Source organism: Heterodontus francisci, unplaced genomic scaffold, assembly GCF_036365525.1.
Source record: "Heterodontus francisci isolate sHetFra1 unplaced genomic scaffold, sHetFra1.hap1 HAP1_SCAFFOLD_349, whole genome shotgun sequence".
NCBI classification, from domain to species: Eukaryota; Metazoa; Chordata; class Chondrichthyes; order Heterodontiformes; family Heterodontidae; genus Heterodontus; species Heterodontus francisci.
In genome coordinates, this window is record NW_027140807.1 from 1296809 (window position 1) to 1317104 (window position 20296).

Sequence of the window (20296 nt, forward strand, 5' to 3'; positions counted from 1 at the left end):
TATATCTCGCTAACTGGTTATCTATCTCTCTGTCTCTCTATCTGTATATCTTTCTAACTGGTTATCTATCACTCTGTCTCTCTATCTATCTATCTCTATACCTGGTTATCTATCTCTCTGTCTCTCTATCTGTCTAACTCTATATTTAGGTGCTTACAGTTTGTATGACCTAATTAAACATGTTGCAGTAAGGTAATGAATTACCACCTTTTCATAGATTTTCGATATATTGACCAGTTGATGATGTGGTTTGTCATCAATTATCTATCAAAATCCTCTATGATCTTCAATATCTGTATCTCATCTACCATTAACCTTCTCTGCTCGAAGGAGAGAAACCCTCAGCTTCTCCAGTCTCTCCACAGTAACTGAAGTCCCTCATCCCTGATACCAGTCTGGTTAATCTCTCTCTAACCTTCACTACACAGAGGCGAACAACTCCCCAATGTACAGGAACTGACTCAGCTCAGAACCCTTAACCATCTGAGCACTGTTTCACATTGTTCACAGACGAGACCCCTCTCCAGATACATTCATCTCTGGGACACCTGCCTCCTAACAGCGAATTCAGAAGCTGCTGAAAACTGTTTACCCACTTTCATCTCAGACTCGAGTCACATTTAATGTGTTCTTCAAAGAAACGAGCAGTTCAGACCAGTGAACAATTTAACCCTTTAACTCCCATTCAGCATGGTGGTACGGTCGCAGAGCACTTATGTTACTGGACCCGTAATCCGGAGGCCTGGAATAATGATCCCCAGACATGAGTTCAATTCCCACCAGGGCAAAATGGAAATTAAATTCAATTAATTAAATAAATAAATAATTTGTCATGGAAAGTATGAGCAATCCTGAACATGGAGTGTTGTAAAAACCCAATGATGACCTTCATGGAACGAAATAGAGTCTTCGAGTTATACAGCACAGAAACAGGCCCTTCGGCCCATCGTGTCTCTGCTGGCCATCAAGCACCTAACTATTTTAATCCCATTTTCCAGCTCTTGGCCCGTAGTCTTGTATGCTATGGTGTTTCACGTGCTGATCTGAATACTTCTTAAATGTTGTGAGGGTTCCTGCCTCTATCACCTCTTCATGCAGTCCGTTTCAGAGTTCAGCCACCCTCTGGGTGAAAACGTTTTTCCTCAAATCCCCTCTAAACCTCCTGCCCCTTACGTTAAATCTATGTCGCCTGGTTATTGACCCCTCCACTAAAGGAAAACGTTTCTTCCTTTCTAACCTATCAATGCCCTTCATAATTTGTTCACTTCACTCAGGTCACCCCTCAGCCTTCTCTGCTCTGAGGAAAACAACCACAGACTTTTCAGTCTCTCTTCATAGCTGAAATGCTCCATCCCAGGCAACATCCTGGTGAATCTCCTCTGCACCCAAAGATAGTGAACATTTACTCTTGTAACATCTCAGCTTTTCTGAAATGACCCTCCCGGCAATGCACACATCCCATCACTGAATACATTCAGATACAATTGGAAGTGAATAAGCTTGATAATGATGATAGAGTGAGCATCTCTTTATGGTGATGAGGCTGCTGAGGGTGAGGCTGACACAGATACTGGCGGTCGGGACGAGGGTGATAATGTGGCCTCAGATGGTAATGATGAGTGTGAGGATGGTGTCAGGATGAATGTGGCTATGATCAGGGGAGTATTGAACGTATTGATGATCCCAACACACCCACCCATTTAATCACCTCTCCACCACAGAAGATAGTTTACATCACATTTACTCCCTTCCTTTCTGCAACTTTCAAAGACATGAAACAGAACTGCAGGCCCAGAAACCGATGAGCTGGGGCTCAAACATTGGTCCCTCCCCAGAAATGACGAGTCCTCGGTGAGCCCATGAGCAAAGATAGAAAGCTTGGCTCCGCCTAGGAAAATGTTGAAGATGATGGAGAGAGAAGCTGCAAATTCCAGTCAGTGCCCAGAACTTTGAGATACTCTACAATAAAAGTTCTCAGTCATTTCATATAAAACCACACGGATCCTTCACCCTCCAGAGATGGCTGTGTCTCAGCTCTGGGTTGTGTTGTTGGTGTTAACGGGTAAGGAGGTGTCTGAAATTTGAGGTTACAATGAAGTACATGTGTCTGCTTCTCAGTCTCTGTCTGTCTTTGTCTCTCTCCTTCTCACTCTGTAGTTCTTTCTCTGTCTCTCATTCACTCTCGCTCTGCCTCTCTGCCTCCATCTGGTCCCCACCGCTCTCTCTCTCTCTCTCTCTCTCTGTCTGTCTGCCCACTTCTACCTCTTCTTGTTGATAACGATGTAGACAGTTTCCCTGTGCTAATCTCTCTCTTTCTCTCTCTCTCCCTCCCTCTCTGTTTTACAGATGTGGGGGCCATGTTGATCCAACAGACTCCCTCTTCCATATCCCATTCCCCAGGCTCTCCAGTCAGGATCCAGTGTATTTATAGTGAAGCAACAGCTAGCTCTGTTTTCTACTGGTACCGATGGCATCTGGACCGTGAGCCCGAGAACCTTTTCTATTCCTACGCTGCTGGAACGGTCAACCCTTCCGGTGAGGTGGACGGTTTCACCGCCAGGAGACCTGACAACACCCATTTTTACCTGGAGTCCTCCAGCCTGTGGGTGAATCAATCAGCCGTGTATTACTGTACCTGGAGTCTGCACAGTGACTCAGAAAGACGCCGGAGTTCAGCAAAAACTCCAAACACTGACAGAGCTCACTTGTGGGAGATAGGCCTGTCTATCTGGGCTGTCATTCTATCACTCTGTCTATCTGTCAGTTTCTATGTCTACTGTTGAATGAACTGGCTCTTTGACAGAGTTGTCTAACTGGTTCCCATTCACTGACTAGTTCTCCATTGCACTAATAAATCTCCCCTTCATCTACTTCTCCAATTGACATCTGGAAGTTACTATTGGATGGTCTTCCACCGCCCTTTCAGTCAGTGTCCTCCACATGATAACAATTCACTGAGGAGAAAGATTCCACTCATCTCCCAATCTGGTTCCTTTCCCAATTACCTTCAATTCTTGGTCCCTGGTTTATCGACCCTCCTGACAGTAGATACTACCCTCTGGATACAGTTTCTCTGTCAAGATACTTCTGACCACGTCTTTCAAATCTCCCCTTACCCTCATTACTCTAATGGACACAAGTCCATACAAATAGGAAATGGTTGAACGTGGAAGCTTTAATCATGTCTCTGATGATTCATACAGTGCAAAGGCGAGAAACCTCTCCAGATCCGTCTCTGACTGGAACGCTTGTCTCCAGACGGCGGCTTCAGCATCTGTTCAAAACTGTTAACCCACTTGTCTCTCAGTCTCTCGGTGTCTTTTGAAGAATTTTCACAATGACTGGAGTTCAGTGCGGTGAAGAACTTAACCCTTTAGCTCCCGTTTAGCACAAGTGGGCAGGGGTGGGTGGGGAATGAAACTGTCTTGGATCTGAAACAAGGCAGCAGTTTTCTTGGTCTTCTTGGATCGCAGAATCATGCAGGACAAATCCAGGCCATTCAGCCCATCGATCCAGGCCTGGCTGTTCGAAAGAGCGACCTCCTCCCATCTCTCTTCATCTTACCCTATCAACAGATTCTTCTATTCCTTTCTCACTCATGTATTTATTGAGCTCCTCCCTTAACAGCATCGTCTCTATTCGACCTCAACCCATTCCAGTTGGTCGCTATTTCCACTTTCTCACCACTCCCTGGGTTAAAGAACCTCCTGCTGAATTCCCAATTGGATTTATTATGGACTACCTTACATTTATGATCCCTCGTTTTCATCCTCCCTGTCCAATTGTTCCCACTCCCTGTTCTTTCTGAATAACCCTGCACTTGATCTTGCAGCTTGTCTGTCTCCTTCCCTACATTACAACAGTGACTGCACTTCAAAATGTATTTGACTGGTTGAGGCTTGAGTGAAGCAGAGAGCTGTCGGGCCGAATGGCGCGGAAGAGTGCATTAACTTCCATCTGGTTCTATGCCACAAGCGCCAATGCGAGTCGTGTACGAGAATATAACCAATGACTGATACAATTTTAGAGCCTGAGACTGAAACGCCTGCAGAATCGGTGCTTGCAGTTGCACCTGGAGCCACTAGGTGCCAGTGTTACTCCATTGTCGCCGCTGCCCAGAACATGCTCAGACAGAGTGAGCTTCACCCACAGCAGCTCAACAGGTCAACTTGGAAGCTTCTGAAATGTTTCACTTCTCAACTATTTCACACAAAATATTCTGGCAATGTCAAACAAATCAATGATTTGATATCAGGTAGATGAGCTTTAAATCTGATCCTTTTGGGGGCATTAAGTGACATTAATATCAGTCCAACCTTGAAATAGTTGCACCCAGATGCCAGTTTGCAGATTTCCAGTTTCTATTTTACAATTACATAGTCCCAGGAGTTTATAGGAAACTAGGAGAGAGCCTGAATGTCCATCCTGACTTTCGCACAACTCCCACATCTATCGTGCCAAGTGTAAAGTAGCATTTTGCCCCCCATGCTCCCTGTCTCCAGGTGGAATAACGGGAGATCTGGTGCTCACTTCATGTGATCAAGTGAGAGACAGTTTTCAGAACAGAAGGCTTCACACTGACATGTTGTGATATCCTCACCCCGCCGGTCGAGGGGCTGTATTAATCAGGTCTGTTCATTGAGGTGGTGAAACTCAGTATGTTGAGGTTTTCAGAGCGGGTTTGCTTTTGCAGAATGGTGCAAAACAATAAATTAACCAGGAAGCCGGAAAGAGTTCCCCTTCTTAGGCAGTTCCCCCGGGATTGAGGATGACTTGCTTCCACTCCGGTTCAATGGGTTCTGAGATGGCTGATGAGTCCAGTGTATGATCTGCAGACTCTGTCACATGAGGTGCAGGTGGTGCTTGTAGGATCAGGTAGGTGAGTAGTTTGCAGGTTTGTGCGCTCCCTCCGATGCCTCGGCCTTACCTCTGCATGTTCCTTAAGTTCCTCGAGGTGTCCAATGCCTTCCCGTTTGTCCTTTCTCCATCTGGGATGTTCAGGAGCCAGGGTCTCCAAGGAGTCGACGCGGATGTTGCATCTCTCCAGGGATCCTGTGAGGACATCTCTAAAGCGTTTCCGCTGTCCTCCTGGGAGTCTCCTGACACGGCTAAGTTCTGAGTAGAACTGCTGCTTTGGGGAGTCTGGTGGCAGGAACGTGAATGGCATGACCCAGCCAGTGGAGCTGGTGTTGGGTGATTCGCGCCCTGACACTAGACAGATTGGTTTGGGAGAGCACGATGCTGTTGGACTACCTGTCTTGCCACTGGATTTGGAGGTTAATGCGGAGGCACCTCTGGTGTTACTTCTCCTGTGCCTTGAGGTGTCTACTGCAGGATCTCCAAGGTAAGGTCAATGTGGAGGAATATTTATGTAAAGTGACTGATGGGACAAAGCAGTTCAGAGTTATCCACTGTCTAGACAAAGAACCACACACAGACTGACCTCAAACTCACGGAATTTTTCCAAGAACTCAAAGAGCAGGGCCTCATCCACAGTTTTATCTTCATGTACCTGGGTTCCAAAATTGGAATTTGCACATGTTTGGCCTCCAACCTCCTTGGTTAAAACACACTGGGTGCACTGTGAAAATTTCAGGTCTCCTCATACCTTGGTTCGACTTCATTTGGAGAACTGTGCACTGTACCGTTCTCATTATACATTGGTTAGATCACAACTGGAGCACTATGCACAGTTCTGGCATCTATATACATTGGTTAGACCACATTTAGATCACGGTATAAATATACATAGCAGTAAAGATCGAACAGGCTGGAGTTCTTCTCTAGAAATGAGGGGTGCCCAGATAAGAAGTCTTTAATATTATTAATAGGTTTGATAGGATAGACGTAGAGAAGATATTTTCACTTGAGGCTAAAGACCAGAATTATAAGGCATAAGATACTCACTAAAAATCCAAACGTGAATTCAGGACAAACTTCATTCCCCAGAGATTAGTGAGAATGGGGAACTCACCACCACAGGCAGTGGTGGAGGTAAATAGTATTCAGTGGGATACTAGTAGACATACGAGGCAGAAAGGATTGACAGGAGATGCTGAGAAGATGAGATAAAGAGGGATGAAAGGATGTATCTGTGGAACATCAACACCTGTATAGATCCGTTCACCTGATGCTGTGTTCTATATTGTCTGCAGTTCTATATAGTCAACGTCAGTATCTGAAAGAGGGGAGAAAGTTGGAAAGCCGATCTGGAACTTCCCAAGGAGTTCTACAGCCAATGAAGTGCTTCTGTTGAATTACAGGCATGTTGGTCTTAGTTTCATGGGGGATGGGAGTACAAGAATAAGGAAGTCGTATTACACTTGTATTGGGTCTTGGAGAGAACACACCTGGAGTACTGTGTGCACATATTTGGACAGGGATCCGAATGATCGGGCTGCAGATGTCAATGAAACAGAACTGCAGTTCCAGAAAGCGATTACCAGGAGTCTACCCCGGAAATGAAAGAAAACTGGGTCCCGCCTATCTGAATGATAAAGTGATGGAGAGGAAAGCTGTGAATTTCAGTCAGTGCCCAGAACTTTGAGATACTCTACAATAAAAGTGCTCAGTCACTTCATATAAAACCACACGGATCCTTTACCCTCCAGAGATGGCTGTCTCTCAGCTCTGGGTTGTGTTGTTGGTGTTAACGGGTAAGGAGGTGTCTGAACTGTGAGGTTACAATGATGTACATGTGTCTCTGCTTCTCAGTCTCTGTCTGTCTTTGTCTCTCTCCTTCTCCCTCTATATTTCTTTCTCTGTCTCTCATTCTCTCTCTCTCTCTCTCTGCCTTTATCTCTGCCTCTCTGCCTCTAACTTGTCCCCAGCGCGCTCTCTCTCTCTCTGCCCACTTCTACCTCTTCTTGTTTGTAACGATATAGACAATGTCCCTGGGTAAATCTCTTTCTCTCTCTCTCTGTATTACAGATGTGGGGGCCGTGTTGATCCAACAGACTCCTGCTTCCATATCCCATTCCCCAGGCTCTCCAGTCAGTATCCAGTGCGTTTACACAAAGGCAGATGCTGGCTCCTATTTCTACTGGTACCGGTGGCATCCGGACCGTGATCCAGAGAACCTTTTCTATTCCAACCTCGCTGGAACGGTCATTCCCTCCGGTGAGGTGGACGGTTTCACTGCCAGAAAGCCCGACAACACCCATTTTTACCTGGAGTCCTCCAGCCTGTGGGCGAATCAATCAGCCGTGTATTACTGTGCCTGGAGTCTGCACAGTGACTCAGAAAGGCGCCGGAGTTCAGCAAAAACTCTAAAGGAGGAGGAAAGCACTTGTGGGAGATAAACCTGTCTGTCTATCTCTGTGTCTTTCTGTCTCTCTGACTATCTGCGATTTTCTGTGTCTCTTTGTGCGTCTCTGCATCTATCCATCTATCTATCTATCTATCTATCTATCTATCTATCTATCTATCTATCTATCTATCTATCTATCTATCGAACTATCTATCTATCTATCCATCTATCTATCTATCTATCTATCTATCTATCTATCTATCTATCTATCTATCTATCTATCTATCTATCTATCGATCTATCTATCTATCTGTCGATCTGTCTGTCTCTCTGTCCAGTTTTGGTTATATTGCACCATTTATCTATCTATTTACCTTGATCATATATATATATTTGCCATCGATTTATCTACCTGTCTCTCACCTCTCTAAATATGCATCCACCATATATCTGACGTTTACCATTTATCTAACACCATTATTCACACCATACCAGTTTAATTATTGATATATCATGAATTGTATTTTGCTGATAGTTTCATCTTCTTGCTCTCCTTCGACTCAGAGTACATCAATACATTATGAATTATTAACAATGCTGCAGCAATGTGCTCAGATCCTTCTCGTTCAGGCAGCCTCTACCTGTCAAGAACAGATTCCGAGGTGGGGTAAATGGGTTCATGGTCCTGTTGAATGAGCTGTCGGTGGTTTATGACAAGAGTTACACATAGCTCCCTCTTGTACATGTCCCCAGTGATTCATACAATGCAAAAGTGAGACACCTCCCCAGATAGGTCTCTTACTGGAACACCTGCCTCTTGACGGTGGTTTGAGCATCTGTTCAAAACAGTTAACCCACTTCTTCATGACACTGTCGCTTTTCAAAGTATCTAAGATTTCACCCCAATGTAAAACATAACCCTTGAATTGTTGTTTAGCACAGGGAAAATAAATTTTGATCTGCCTAATACAAACAAGCAACTTGATGCGTCTTATATATTTATAGAATCATACAGCACAGGCAAAGGCCATTCAGCCTATCGAGCCTGGCCCGTCTGTTCGAAAGAGCTACCCTATGCAACACCAATCAGACACAAGCAACGAGAGCCAGATACAGACGGGAAGCAGTTCCTTATTCAAGCTCCTTCCGACCAGGGGGTGTTATTATTCTGTCATACCAGAAGTGAGGGGTCAGAAGGAAACCCTGATTCCAGTGCTGTCATTTCCGCTCTCTGCTTTATCTTCAGCCGCCTGATATTGATTCATGAACAGATTCAGCCCCCAGTCTGCAGGATGCAGTTAGTCAAACTCTTCCTAATCGTCTGTTCTCTTCTTCCATGTAGGTATTCATTGTTCATAAAGATACCTCTGCTAAAATACATGCTGTGTTTTCATTCACTACTAACTTCTATCAAACTAGATTGATAAAACATCATTGCAGTCGATTTTCTGTCATTTCTTAAAATACATACTTTACTTTCACTGTAAATAATATTTACTTAATGAAATTGTTGACTGAATGAAAGTTACTTATATATTCGTGACGCTACTACAGCTATCTTTAACCGATAAGTTTGCCCTCATTCTGGGTTAATTTGTCTCTCTCATATCACTTGCTCCATTATTTTTCAGTCACGATATCTATCTGTTTATTATCTATATATCTACAAATATATCATTTAACTATTTATTGTCTGCCTATATAGTTATCTAGTATTATCTACTTATCTGTTTGGATAGTTATAGTTGGTTATCATATGTCACAATATGTTCCAAACTTTTTTAACTATTCTCCTTATTTCTCAAGGCAAAACTTTAGCAGAGGTGATACACCAGTGGCCAACTCTGGTGGCAGTGAAGGGAGGCGAACCAGCAGAATTAAACTGTTACCAGAATGACAGTAGTAAGAGCATTATGATGTGGTATCGGCAGTATGCCGGGCAGGGGCTTACCCTAATGGGCTATTCTTACACTGGAAGCTCACCCACGTACGAAGGAAAATTTGAAGAGGAGGTGAAGATTTTAAGGCCCGAGGACAAACGATGCAGCCTGAGGGTCCTCAAGGTTAAGGCTGCGGATGCGGCGGTGTATTACTGTGCAGCCAGTGAGCACAGCGCTGCAGACTGCCTTAGTGCCAGTACAAAAACCAACAGGGTGAACAAAACAACTGACTGACATACAGGAGCAGTGACAATGGTTAATGTCTCTCCCTGCCTCACCGGCCGTTTTCCAAGCTGGTGATTCCCGGATTCCAGAACCTTCATCAAGGGCTGAATGACAGGGAATGACAGAAGGTATGAGGAAGAGAGAGAAGGAAAGAAAGAGATGTGCCTCAGATCCCCTGCAAAATTTCAAAGTCCTCGTCTACACTGTTTAATTTCTGGCACTGAGTATGTTAAAACTGAGTCACAGTCACTTCCTATACTTGATTAATTAGAAGTTTAATTAATGATCTAAATAAGACAGATAGTTTACATCGCCATTGTGAAGTGATGGATAGAGTAGCAATCATCTACAAGGCACAAGGTAGGAGTGTGATGGAATACTGTCCACCTGCCTGGATGGATGCAGCTCCAACAACACTCAGGAAGCTCAACACCATCCAGGACAAAGCAGCCCGGTTGTTCAGTACCCCATCTACCACCTTCAACACTCACTCCCTTCACCACAGTGGCAGCAGTGTGTTCCATCTACAAGATGCACTACAGCAACGCATCGAGTGTCCTTAGACAGCACCTTCCAAGCCCACCAACTCTACCACCAGATGGACAAGGGCAGTAGACTCATGGGAACACCACCACCTGCAAGTTCCCCTCCAAGCAACACACCATCCTGACTTGGAACTATATCGCCGTTTCTTCACTGTCACTGGGTAAAAATCATGGAACTCCCTTCCTAACAGCACTGTGGGTGTACCTACCCTACATGGACTGCAGTGTTTCAAGAAAGCAGCTCATCACCACCTTCTCAAGGGCAAACAATTGCTGGTCTTGCGAAAGAAATTCACGTCCCATGAACGAATAAGAAAAAACAATTATATCAGGTCTTCCAGGACTTCAAGACGCCCCAAAACAGTTAACAGCCAATTAAGAACTGGAAAATGATAGTCAGATCCTCTGCAACTTCTTCTCTTGCTTTGATTTTTTAAAATTCATTCTGGGGAGCTGGGTCCCTCTGAGAAGGCCAGTAGTTATTCAACATCACTCATTGCCCTGGAGAAGGTGTGTGTTGCCTTGTAGATAACTGAAGGGTTTGCTAGGTAATTTCAGATAGCAGTGTACTTAAAACACGGAAGCCAACTGGTGTACAGTACCATGCCATAGGCAGCATAGACAGGCAGATAGATAGCTAGGAAGGCAGACAGGCAGACATTAGATAGATAGATAGATAGATAGATAGATAGATAGATAGATAGATAGATAGATAGATAGATAGATAGATAGACAGACAGACAGTCAGGCAGATAGATAGATAGAAATACAGATGTGTAGACAGATTGATAGATAGACAGACAGATAGGTAGACAGATAGATGGACAAATAGTCAAATAGATTGTTAGACAGACAGATATGCAGATAGGTCGATATGAAGACAGACAGACAAAAGATAGGTAGATATGAAGACAGACAGATGGATTCATACAGATAGAAAGACAAATTGACACAGATAGACAGACAGACACACAGCCATGCAGCTGGATAGATAGAGATAAAGATAGACAGATAGCTACAGAGATAGATAGATAGCTATATAGATAAACAGACAGAGATCTTTTTCTCCCTTTCTCCATCTATCTCTATCACTGCCTCTCTTTTACTCTATCTGTTTTTCACCATATCATCCTCTCTGATTCTGTCTCGCACTATGTCTCTCGCTCATTCCTTGGCACTTTCACACACACTCTATCACTCCAATAGAATCATAGAAAGTTTAAGGAACAGCAAGAGGCCACTTGGCCCATCGTGTCGGTGGCGGCCGAAAAACAATCCACCTATTCATATCACACCTTCCAGCATTTGGTCCATAGCCCTGCAGATTACGGCACTTGAGGTGCATATCCAGACTCCTTTGAATGAGTTGAGAGTGTCTGCCTCAACTACCCTTTCAGGCTTTGAGTACCTGACACCCACTACCCTCTAAGGCTTTCCTTATCTCCCCTCTAATTCTTCTACCAATCACATTATATCTCTTCCCCCTCGTCACTGATCTCTCTGCCAAGATGAATAGACCCTTCACCTCCACTCTATCCAGGCCCCTTCAATATTTTGCACATTTCAAACAGACCTCCCCTCAGCTTTCTCTGTTCCAAGGAGAACAACCCCAGCCTATCCAATCTTTCCGCATAGCTCCATTTTCCAGTTCTGGCAACATCCTCGTAAATCCCCTCTGTACCCTCTCTAGTGCAATTACATTCTTTCTGCAATGAGGTGACCAGAACTGCACACAGTACTCAAGTTGTGGCCCAACCAATGAGTGATACAGTTCCAGCATAACCTCCCTGCTCTTGTATTCTGTACCTCAGCTAATAAAGGAACGGATTCCATATGCCTTCTTAACCACCTTATCGACCTGTCCTGCTACCTTCAGTGATCTGTAGACATTCACTCCAAGGTCCCTCACTTCCTCTGCACTTCTCAGTATTTTCCCATTAATCGTGTATTCCTTTGCCTTGTTTGACCACCCCAAATGCATCACCTCACACCTCTCCAAGTTGGATTCCATTTGCCACTCTTCTGCCCATCTGACAAGACCATCAATATCTTCCTGCAGCCTACACCAATCCTCCATGCGATCTACCACACGGCTAATCCTTGTGTTGTCCACATACATTTGGATTATGCCCCCCTACATTTACATCCAAATCGTTAATAAATACCACAAAAAGCAGGGAACCCAATACTGAGCCCTGTGCAACGCCACTGCAAACAGCCCTCCAGTCGCTAAAACAACCATCAACAATTACCCTTTGTTTCCTGCCACTGAGCCAATTTTGTATCCACCTTGCTGCATTTCCCTGGATCCCATGGGATTTTGTTTTTTTTAACCAGTCTGCCATGTGCAGCCTTTTCAAAAGCCTTGCTAAAATCCAGGTAGACCACGTCAACTGCACTACCCTCATCTATCTTCCTTGTTACTTCTTCAAAAAATTCGATCGAATTGATCAAACAAGTTCATCCCTTAACAAATCTATGCTGACTATCCTGGATTAATCTGTGCCTTTCTAAGTGACAGTTTATCCTGTTTCCCAGAATAGATTGCAATAATTTGCTCACTACTGAGGTCAGACTGACTGGCCTGTAATTAGTCAGTCTATCCTTCTCTCCCTTTTTAGACGGAGACACAACGTTAACAATTCTCCAATCCTCCGGCACCACACCTGTAATCAGTGAGGACTGCAAAAAGATGGTCAGACCCTCTGCTATTTCTTCTCTTGCTTCTTTTTGCAGCCGAGGATTCATTTCATCCTGCCCTGGTGATTTATCAACTTTCAAGGATGCTAATCCCATTAATGTTTCCTCCCTCAGCTTCGCTCCCTTAAATCCAGAGCAACCAGCAGAAAGTGTCTTAGATCCGCCGCAAACATGCCATTCAATTTCATCGACGTTTGCTATTTTCCTTCTGTCGCTGAGTATGTTTAAATTCTGTCACAATCACTGTTTTACAATTGATCAACTGATTAATGATCTCAACAAGACTGTGCGGTGGTGACTTGTGAAATCAGCAATCAATTATTGAATATAAGACAGTGAACTCATTAATCTGCTCCCTTTTTTGGCAACAAAAGTGTTAAGAATATACTGTTAACCATATAACATCTACACCCACTTTTACTCATGTAGATTTCACTATTCTGCTTTACATCTGTACAGATACTGGGAGGAAATTAGGACAAAGACTGAATTTGTATCGTTAATTCCGTGGGTAATAATCCTCTGCAGGAGAGGATGAAACACTGAGAAGGAGGATGAATTTCAGGAAGTGACTTGAAGAAGCCCACAGCATGGGTTTCACTGGGAAAGGAACAAACACAGCTTGTTGCAGTTGCGCCATGCTGCCACTGGTCGGCGCAGTGGCTCCACTATATTTCGCGCCACCACAGGCTTTGGCGCCGCTGATCAATGAGTCAATTCCTCTGCTTCGGCAATCTTTTCACTTTAAAGGCTAAACGCAGTTAGATTTCCACTTTACAGTGATGTTACATGAGCCGCCGCCGCTGCCATCGAACTATCCACCTTCTCTTCCTCCACTACTGATTTTAATTTGCAAAAGGATGTTAATAATCCCCTGTTGTGCGCCATAAGCTCTGGAGTCACTCAAAGCAGCTATCGTTGCACCGCCCCTTGTTTTTTTCACCTACCCTCTCCAACACCTCGCTACCTTCAAAATTTCCCTCGATTCAGCATGAAAGCAAGCTCACAAAGGGAAGAGAGTGAAGATATTGGCAGCAGAGTAGAAAGTGGGGTGGACGGAGGGAAATGGAGAGAAGAAACAAGTGGAAAGGGGCGGAAGGAAGCGAACAAAAGAATGGGAGACAACTTAAAGGTAGGGGCGGGGATCATTGCCTTGAGATAACTTCCTCTGATGACGATCCGCTCTGCCTACACCTCATCTCTCTCCCTCCCTTAAAACCCAGAGTAACCAGCAGAAGGTCTCTCAGATCCACAGCAAACATGTCTTTCAGTTTCATCGTCTTTGCTATTTCCCTTCTGGCGCTGAGTAGGTTAACACTCTGTCCCAATCACTCTTCTACATTTGATCAACTGAAAGGGATGATTAATGATCTCAATAAAACTGAGCGGCGGTGACCTGTGAAATCAGTAATCGATTATTTCATATCAGACATTGTACTCATTAATCTGTCCCCTAGTTTGGGAAGACAAGTGTTATTAATATGATGTTAACTCTTTAATGTTTGCACCCACTTGCAAGCTTGTGGATTCCACAATTCTATTTTACATTTGTAAAGATCCAGGTACTTGCAGGAATTTAGGACACAGACCGAATTTCCGTCGTTAATTCGGTGCAACACCGACGTCCATCGTCTCAATTGTAACTCCATCGATACTAGTTCATTCCCTCTAATTTCTCTTTCTAGGTGTTTGCCGGGGTGATGTGATACATCAATGGCCTCAGTCACTGGCTGTTAAACAACCAGGATCAGTGGAAATGAACTGTCTGCAGAAAGGAAAGATTCGCAACTACATGTACTGGTATCGTCAGTCCCCCGGCAGAGGATTCCTGTTAATCGGGTTTAACTTTCTAAGCAATGATCCTCAGTATGAAGATGGATTTAAGAGCGGATTTGCAATCACGAGGACTCTGGAAAATAAGAAATCCACTCTGACGATCGAGAGTGTGAACGCCACGGACGAGGCGGTGTATTTCTGTGCAGCTGCTGATGGGACACAGCGGTTCAGAGTCATTGGCTGCCTTGACAAAAACCCTCACATGTCTCCCTTCAAATAGATGCATTTAACCCAGCATTCGGTGAAGAGCAGCCCTGGGTGATCGGATGCGGATCTGCATCTGTTCAGTGCCCGTCCGAGTCGCAGAAAGCCCATGTTCTAACTCCCCGCAACCTCCAGACAGACAACACACACTGTCTGTGCCCACACCTGTATAATGGTTCATCGAACGGCTCTTCAACACGTACCTCGGTTACACCACACCTGGAGCACTGTGCACAATTCTCAGCTCTATATACTTTGTTTAGACGACACCTGAAGTGCTGAGGACAATGCTGAGGGTGACCTGTTAGAGGTGCTCAAGATTATGAAGGAATATGATAGGGTAGAGGTAGAGAAGATGCCTGCACTTGTAGGGAAGGTCATGAATACATCATACTCACTAATAACTCCAAGAAATGAATTTACACAGAGTGGTGAGAATGTGGAATTCACTAGCACACAGAAATAAATGATGTGTATAACCAGATATATGTAAATGGATGCTGGATAAAAACATTAGGGAGCAGGAAATAGCACCTCATACTGATAGGGCTGGATGAAGAAATTGTTTACGTTCTTTCATCAGATGTGGGAATAAAATGTGAGAATAAGCTAACCAGCAATATAAACACAGATGGTGGGAGCTTTTACATAAAAAGTAAGAGAGTAGCTAAAGTTGATGTTGGCGCCTTAGAGGTAAAGACAGGAGAAATTATCATGGGGAATAGGGGAATAGGGGAATTGAACTAATATTTTGTGTCTTTCTTCACAGTTGAAGACACAGGTTCCATACCAGAAATAGGAAGTTATCTGGGGGCTAAAAAGAGTGAGGCAATTAAGGATTTTCATATCAATTGAGAAAAAGTCTTCGAGAAATTTGAGGGATTAAAATGCGACAAGTCCCCTGGAGCAGATGGATTACATCCCAGGGTTCTAAAAGAGATAGCTGCAGAGATAGTGGAGGCACTGGCTATGATTTTCCAGAATTCCTTAGATTCAGGAATGGTGCCATCGGATTGAACGCTGACAAATGTTACACGGCTTTTCAAAAAAGGAGGTAATGAGAAATCTCAGGACAGGGGATCAATCATTCCGAACTGAGATGAGGAGAAATTGCTTCACTCAAAGCGTTGTGAACCTTTGGAATTCTCTACCCTAGAGTGTTGTGGATGCTCCTTCATTGAATACATTTAAGGCTGGGATTTCTGATCCCTCAGGAAATCAAGGGATATGGGGAGTAGGCAGGAAAGTGGAATTGAAGCCCAAGATCAGCCATGATTATTGAATGATGGAGCAAGCTCAATGGGATATATGGTCTACACCTGCTCCTATTTCTTGTGTTCTGTGGGTCTGGAGTCACATGTAGACCAGACCAGGTAAGGACGGCGGATTTCCTTCACTAAAAGACATGAGTGAGCCAGCTGGGTGACAGGGCCCCTTAACTGAGACTAGCTTTCAATTGCAGATTTTCTGATGAAATAATTATATTTCTTCATTAATTGAATTTAAATTCCACCATCTGACCTCATGGGATTCGAACACATGTCCCCTGGAGATTCACTCCATCCTCTGGATTATCAGCTCAGTGACATGCCAACTACACCACCACCTGCTCCAGCCTAGTCTGGAACATGGTCCCATCGGGACGAATAGCCTGAATTTGTGCTGCATATTCTATCTAATTCGATGTCACCAGCTTCACCAGCCGAAGCAATGGATAAAAATGGGAAGACGGAGCAATTTCAAAGCATGTCTTCATAATGCCTATTTTATCAATTGCACTGTGCAAAGCTCAGGTGCCTGTAGTTACACATTACAGCCACGAGATGGGGATGGAGCTCCACCGCAGCCTGAGTCCCACTCGCTTCTGCAAAGACTGAGCGAGCAATGCAGCAGTGACTTGACCAATCTACCGAATAGTCAATTCCACTAACTCTGAAACAGATTCAAATCATAATCATTCCACACAAAATAGACAACTGGATTTTCCCAAGTCTGCTCGTTCATAGTGACTGGTTTGACCAACACTTGTGATATACTGAAACAGATGATCTGAAGGACGTAAAGAGGGGAAGCAAAGTGAGAAAACAGTGAAAGAAAAATGAAGAAGGAGGCATTTTATATAAAAAACACATATTCAGGGATGCGCACATCACTGACAAGGCCAGAATTCATTGCCTATGCAGAATTTCCCTTAACTGAATGACTTGCTAGTCCATTTCAGAGGCAGTTAACAGTGAACTACATTGCTATCAGGTGATGCATTTTGGCAGAAGGGAGACAGAGAGGAAATACTGACTTAATGACATAGGCCTAAAGAGTGTTCAAGGACAGAGGGACCTGGGGGTTAATGTGCATAGATCTTTGAAGGTGGCAGGACATATTGAGAGAGAGGTTCACAAAGCTTATGGGATCTTGGGATTCATGAATAGAGGTATAAAGTACAAAAGCAGGGAGGTTATGCTCAACATATATGAGGTTCTGGTTAGGCCCCAACTTGAGTACTGAGCCCGGTTCTGGTCACCACACTTGAGGAAGGATGTAGGGTCCTTGAGAGGGTGCAGAGGAGATTTACTGGAATGGTTCAAGGGATGAGAGAGTTTCGCTGCATGGTTAGGTTGGTGAAGCTGGGGTTGTTCTCCTTGGAGCAAAAGAGATTGAGGGGAGATTTGGTAGAAGTGTACAAAATGAAGAGAGGTTTAGATAAAGTAGACAAAGAAAAACTGTTCCCATTAGCTGATTGTACAAAGAATAGGGGACGAAGTGGATAGGAATAAAACAGAGAATAAAAGCTGTGATAAACTGAAATCTGGTAGGGAATTCACTAGAATTCTTTACCCAAAATACAGAATTCACTGTCAGCAGAAACTGCTGAGACAAAGACTGGAAAAGGAAGAGGCCATTCAGCCCCTCAAATCTGTACCACCATTCAATGAGATCATGGCTGATCTGTGATCTAACTCCATATTCCCGCCTTTGCCCCATATCCCTGAATATATTTTGGATCACAAAAACCTATCCATCTCCGATTTCAAATTAACAATTGATTCAGCATCAATTTCCGTTAGCAGAAGAGAGTTCAAACCTCTCCACCCATTGTGTGTAAAAGTGTTTCCTAATTTCACTCCTGAAAGGTCTGGCTCTAATTTTTAGTCTTTGCCTCTTAGTCCTAGATTCCCAAACCAGCGGTAATAGTTTCTCTCTATCTACTCCCAAAGACTAAATAAATACAACTTCAAACTGGAGACCTCCAGCCTGCGGGAGAATCACTCGGCCGTGTATTTCTGTGCCTGGAGAGATCACAGTGACTCAGAGAGATGGAGCCGTTCAACAACAACACCAAAGGCAGCAGGAAACACCTGTGGAGGATACTGTTCCCTCATGCAGAGTGACAGTGCTTATTGCAATAAAAAGAGTTGAGTTATGATTATAGTGACACAGTAGATTTACAGGTACTGCCGAGGGTGCAAAGAAAGATTAATAAATATGTCACGAGATTTCAGAATGTAATTATCAGGAATCAATGACAATAATCCGGGTTTTTATGCACTGACCCTGTTTGTACCTTCTCCACAGGGACAGCAGAGGGGGATCCAGGACCATGGAATGGACAATGGCTTTGTGAAGGATTTAGTGAGAAAACTAATAGAGCAGGAGATCATGCAGATCCAGCTTGATATACATGAACAGGACAAGGACACCCACTTCATTAGAGAGAGAAAGAGTGTGTGTGTGAGAGAGAGAGAGAGAGCTAGTGAGAGAGAGGAAAAACGACAGACAGTGTTAAAGAGACTGAGACAGAGAGAGAGACAGAGCTGGAGGCAAAGACAGCGAGACAGCAAGAGACACATAATGAGAGACAGAGAGAGAGAGACAGAGAGAGAGAGACAGAGAGAAAGAGAGACTGAGATAAAGAGCCTGCGGCAGATAGGGAAATAGATCTAGAGAGAGCCAGAGAAAGAACTAAAGAGATAGTAAGAGTAAGAGAGAAGGAGAGTCAGAGAGAATGAGAGAGTGGGAGACATGACCCGAGATACATGAGGAGAGAGGGAGAGTCAGAGAGAGAAAGTGAGTGAAGATAGACTGAGATAGAGAGGGAGAGAGAGTCTGAGAAAGGAAGAGAGTGGGAGACATAACCCCAGACACATGAGGAGAGAGAGAGAGAGAGACAGAGAGAGAGCGCAAGAGAGCGGAAGGTAAACTGAGATAGAGAGAGAGAGAGACAGAGAGAGAGAAGGAGATTGGCAACCAATTCAATTCTGATTTGTTGACCTGGGGGAATGGGCGTCACCAACATTGTATCACTTCCTAATGCTCTTCATGTTTCTCCGAATGAATTATAAAGAGTGGATTTGGACCCTCACAAGACTCTAAGCTCCTGCTCTCACTCCTGTGTCTATTAAGAGAACATATTGTAGTGAAAGATGCATCAGTTACTGTGTCTGATAATCCTGTTTCATTGTAAGTGAGTGTAAAATGCAAAGATTATCGTTAATAACTTTCCTCTCCTCTCCCTGTCTCCCTTTCATTCCCAGAAGTTTCCTGTTTACTGATCTCCTCCTCTCTCCATCTCTCTCCCAGATGTGAACTCACAGACTATCCACCAGATTCCAGCCGCTGTCTCCAGATTGCGTGGAGAGGCAGTGGAACTGAGGTGCACTGTGGAGGGCACCAGTACTGCTAGAATGTACTGGTACAGACAATACCCGGGGAAGGAGCCACTGTTGATGTTTTATTCCAATACTGCTAACTATGTGGATCCAGAGGGGATGGTGGACGGTTTCACAGCCGAGAGACCGACTGACTACCAGTTCAACCTGGAGTCCTCCAGCCTGCAGGAGAATCACTCTGCGGTGTATTTCTGTGCCTGGAGTCCTAACAGTGACTCAGAGAGATGGAGCAGTTCAATAAAAACCCCAAAGGCAACAGGAAACACCTGTTTCAGATAAAACCAGGCGGTGCTGCACCCTGTTGGGTGTTTTTATCAATGGGAACATGTTTTTCACAAGAAGACAGAGCGGATTGAAATAGAAAGAAATTAGATTCAGAGACAGTGGAAAATTGTGAGATACAATTTAGAGGAATGATACCGGTACTGAGAAGTCATAACGATCAAGGAAGTCTGAACAGGCTGGGGGATCGTTTCACCAGAAACGAGAAGACTTCAGGATGAAACTTTAGAGTTCATAGAGAGATTATGAAAGGGTTTCATGAGTGAAGAGCAGATTAGATAGATAGATAGATAGATAGATAGATAGATAGATAGATAGATAGATAGATAGATAGGTAGATAGATAGATCGATGGATAGATAGATAGGTAGATGGATAGATAGATAGATAAATAGATAGATAGATAGATAGATAGATAGATAGATAGGTAGATGGATAGATCGATGGATAGATAGATAGGTAGATGGATAGATAGATAGATAGATAGATAGATAGATAGATAGATAGATAGATAGATCGATAGATAGATAAATAGATAGATAGATAGATAGATAGGTAGATGGATAGATCGATGGATAGATAGATAGGTAGATGGATAGATAGATAGATAGATAGATAGATAGATAGATAGATAGATAGATAGATAGAT

At 43.9% G+C, this 20296-nt stretch overlaps 1 protein-coding gene and 1 gene segment (V, D, J or C); both read left to right on the forward strand.

The window, feature by feature from the left end:
• The first annotated feature begins 7854 nt into the window (after positions 1-7854).
• Positions 7855-20296, forward strand: part of LOC137361203 (uncharacterized) — a 75509-nt gene continuing 63067 nt past the window's right edge. The window contains exons 1-2 of the mRNA XM_068026122.1: positions 7855-7916; positions 8187-8587. Coding sequence (XP_067882223.1) covers positions 7855-7916; positions 8187-8587 — 463 coding nt within the window. The remainder of the gene's footprint in view (positions 7917-8186; positions 8588-20296) is intronic.
• LOC137361211 (T cell receptor alpha variable 13-1-like) lies at positions 13917-14715 on the forward strand. The segment is given in 2 exon segments: positions 13917-13965; positions 14345-14715. Coding segments are annotated over 2 exon segments (417 nt in total).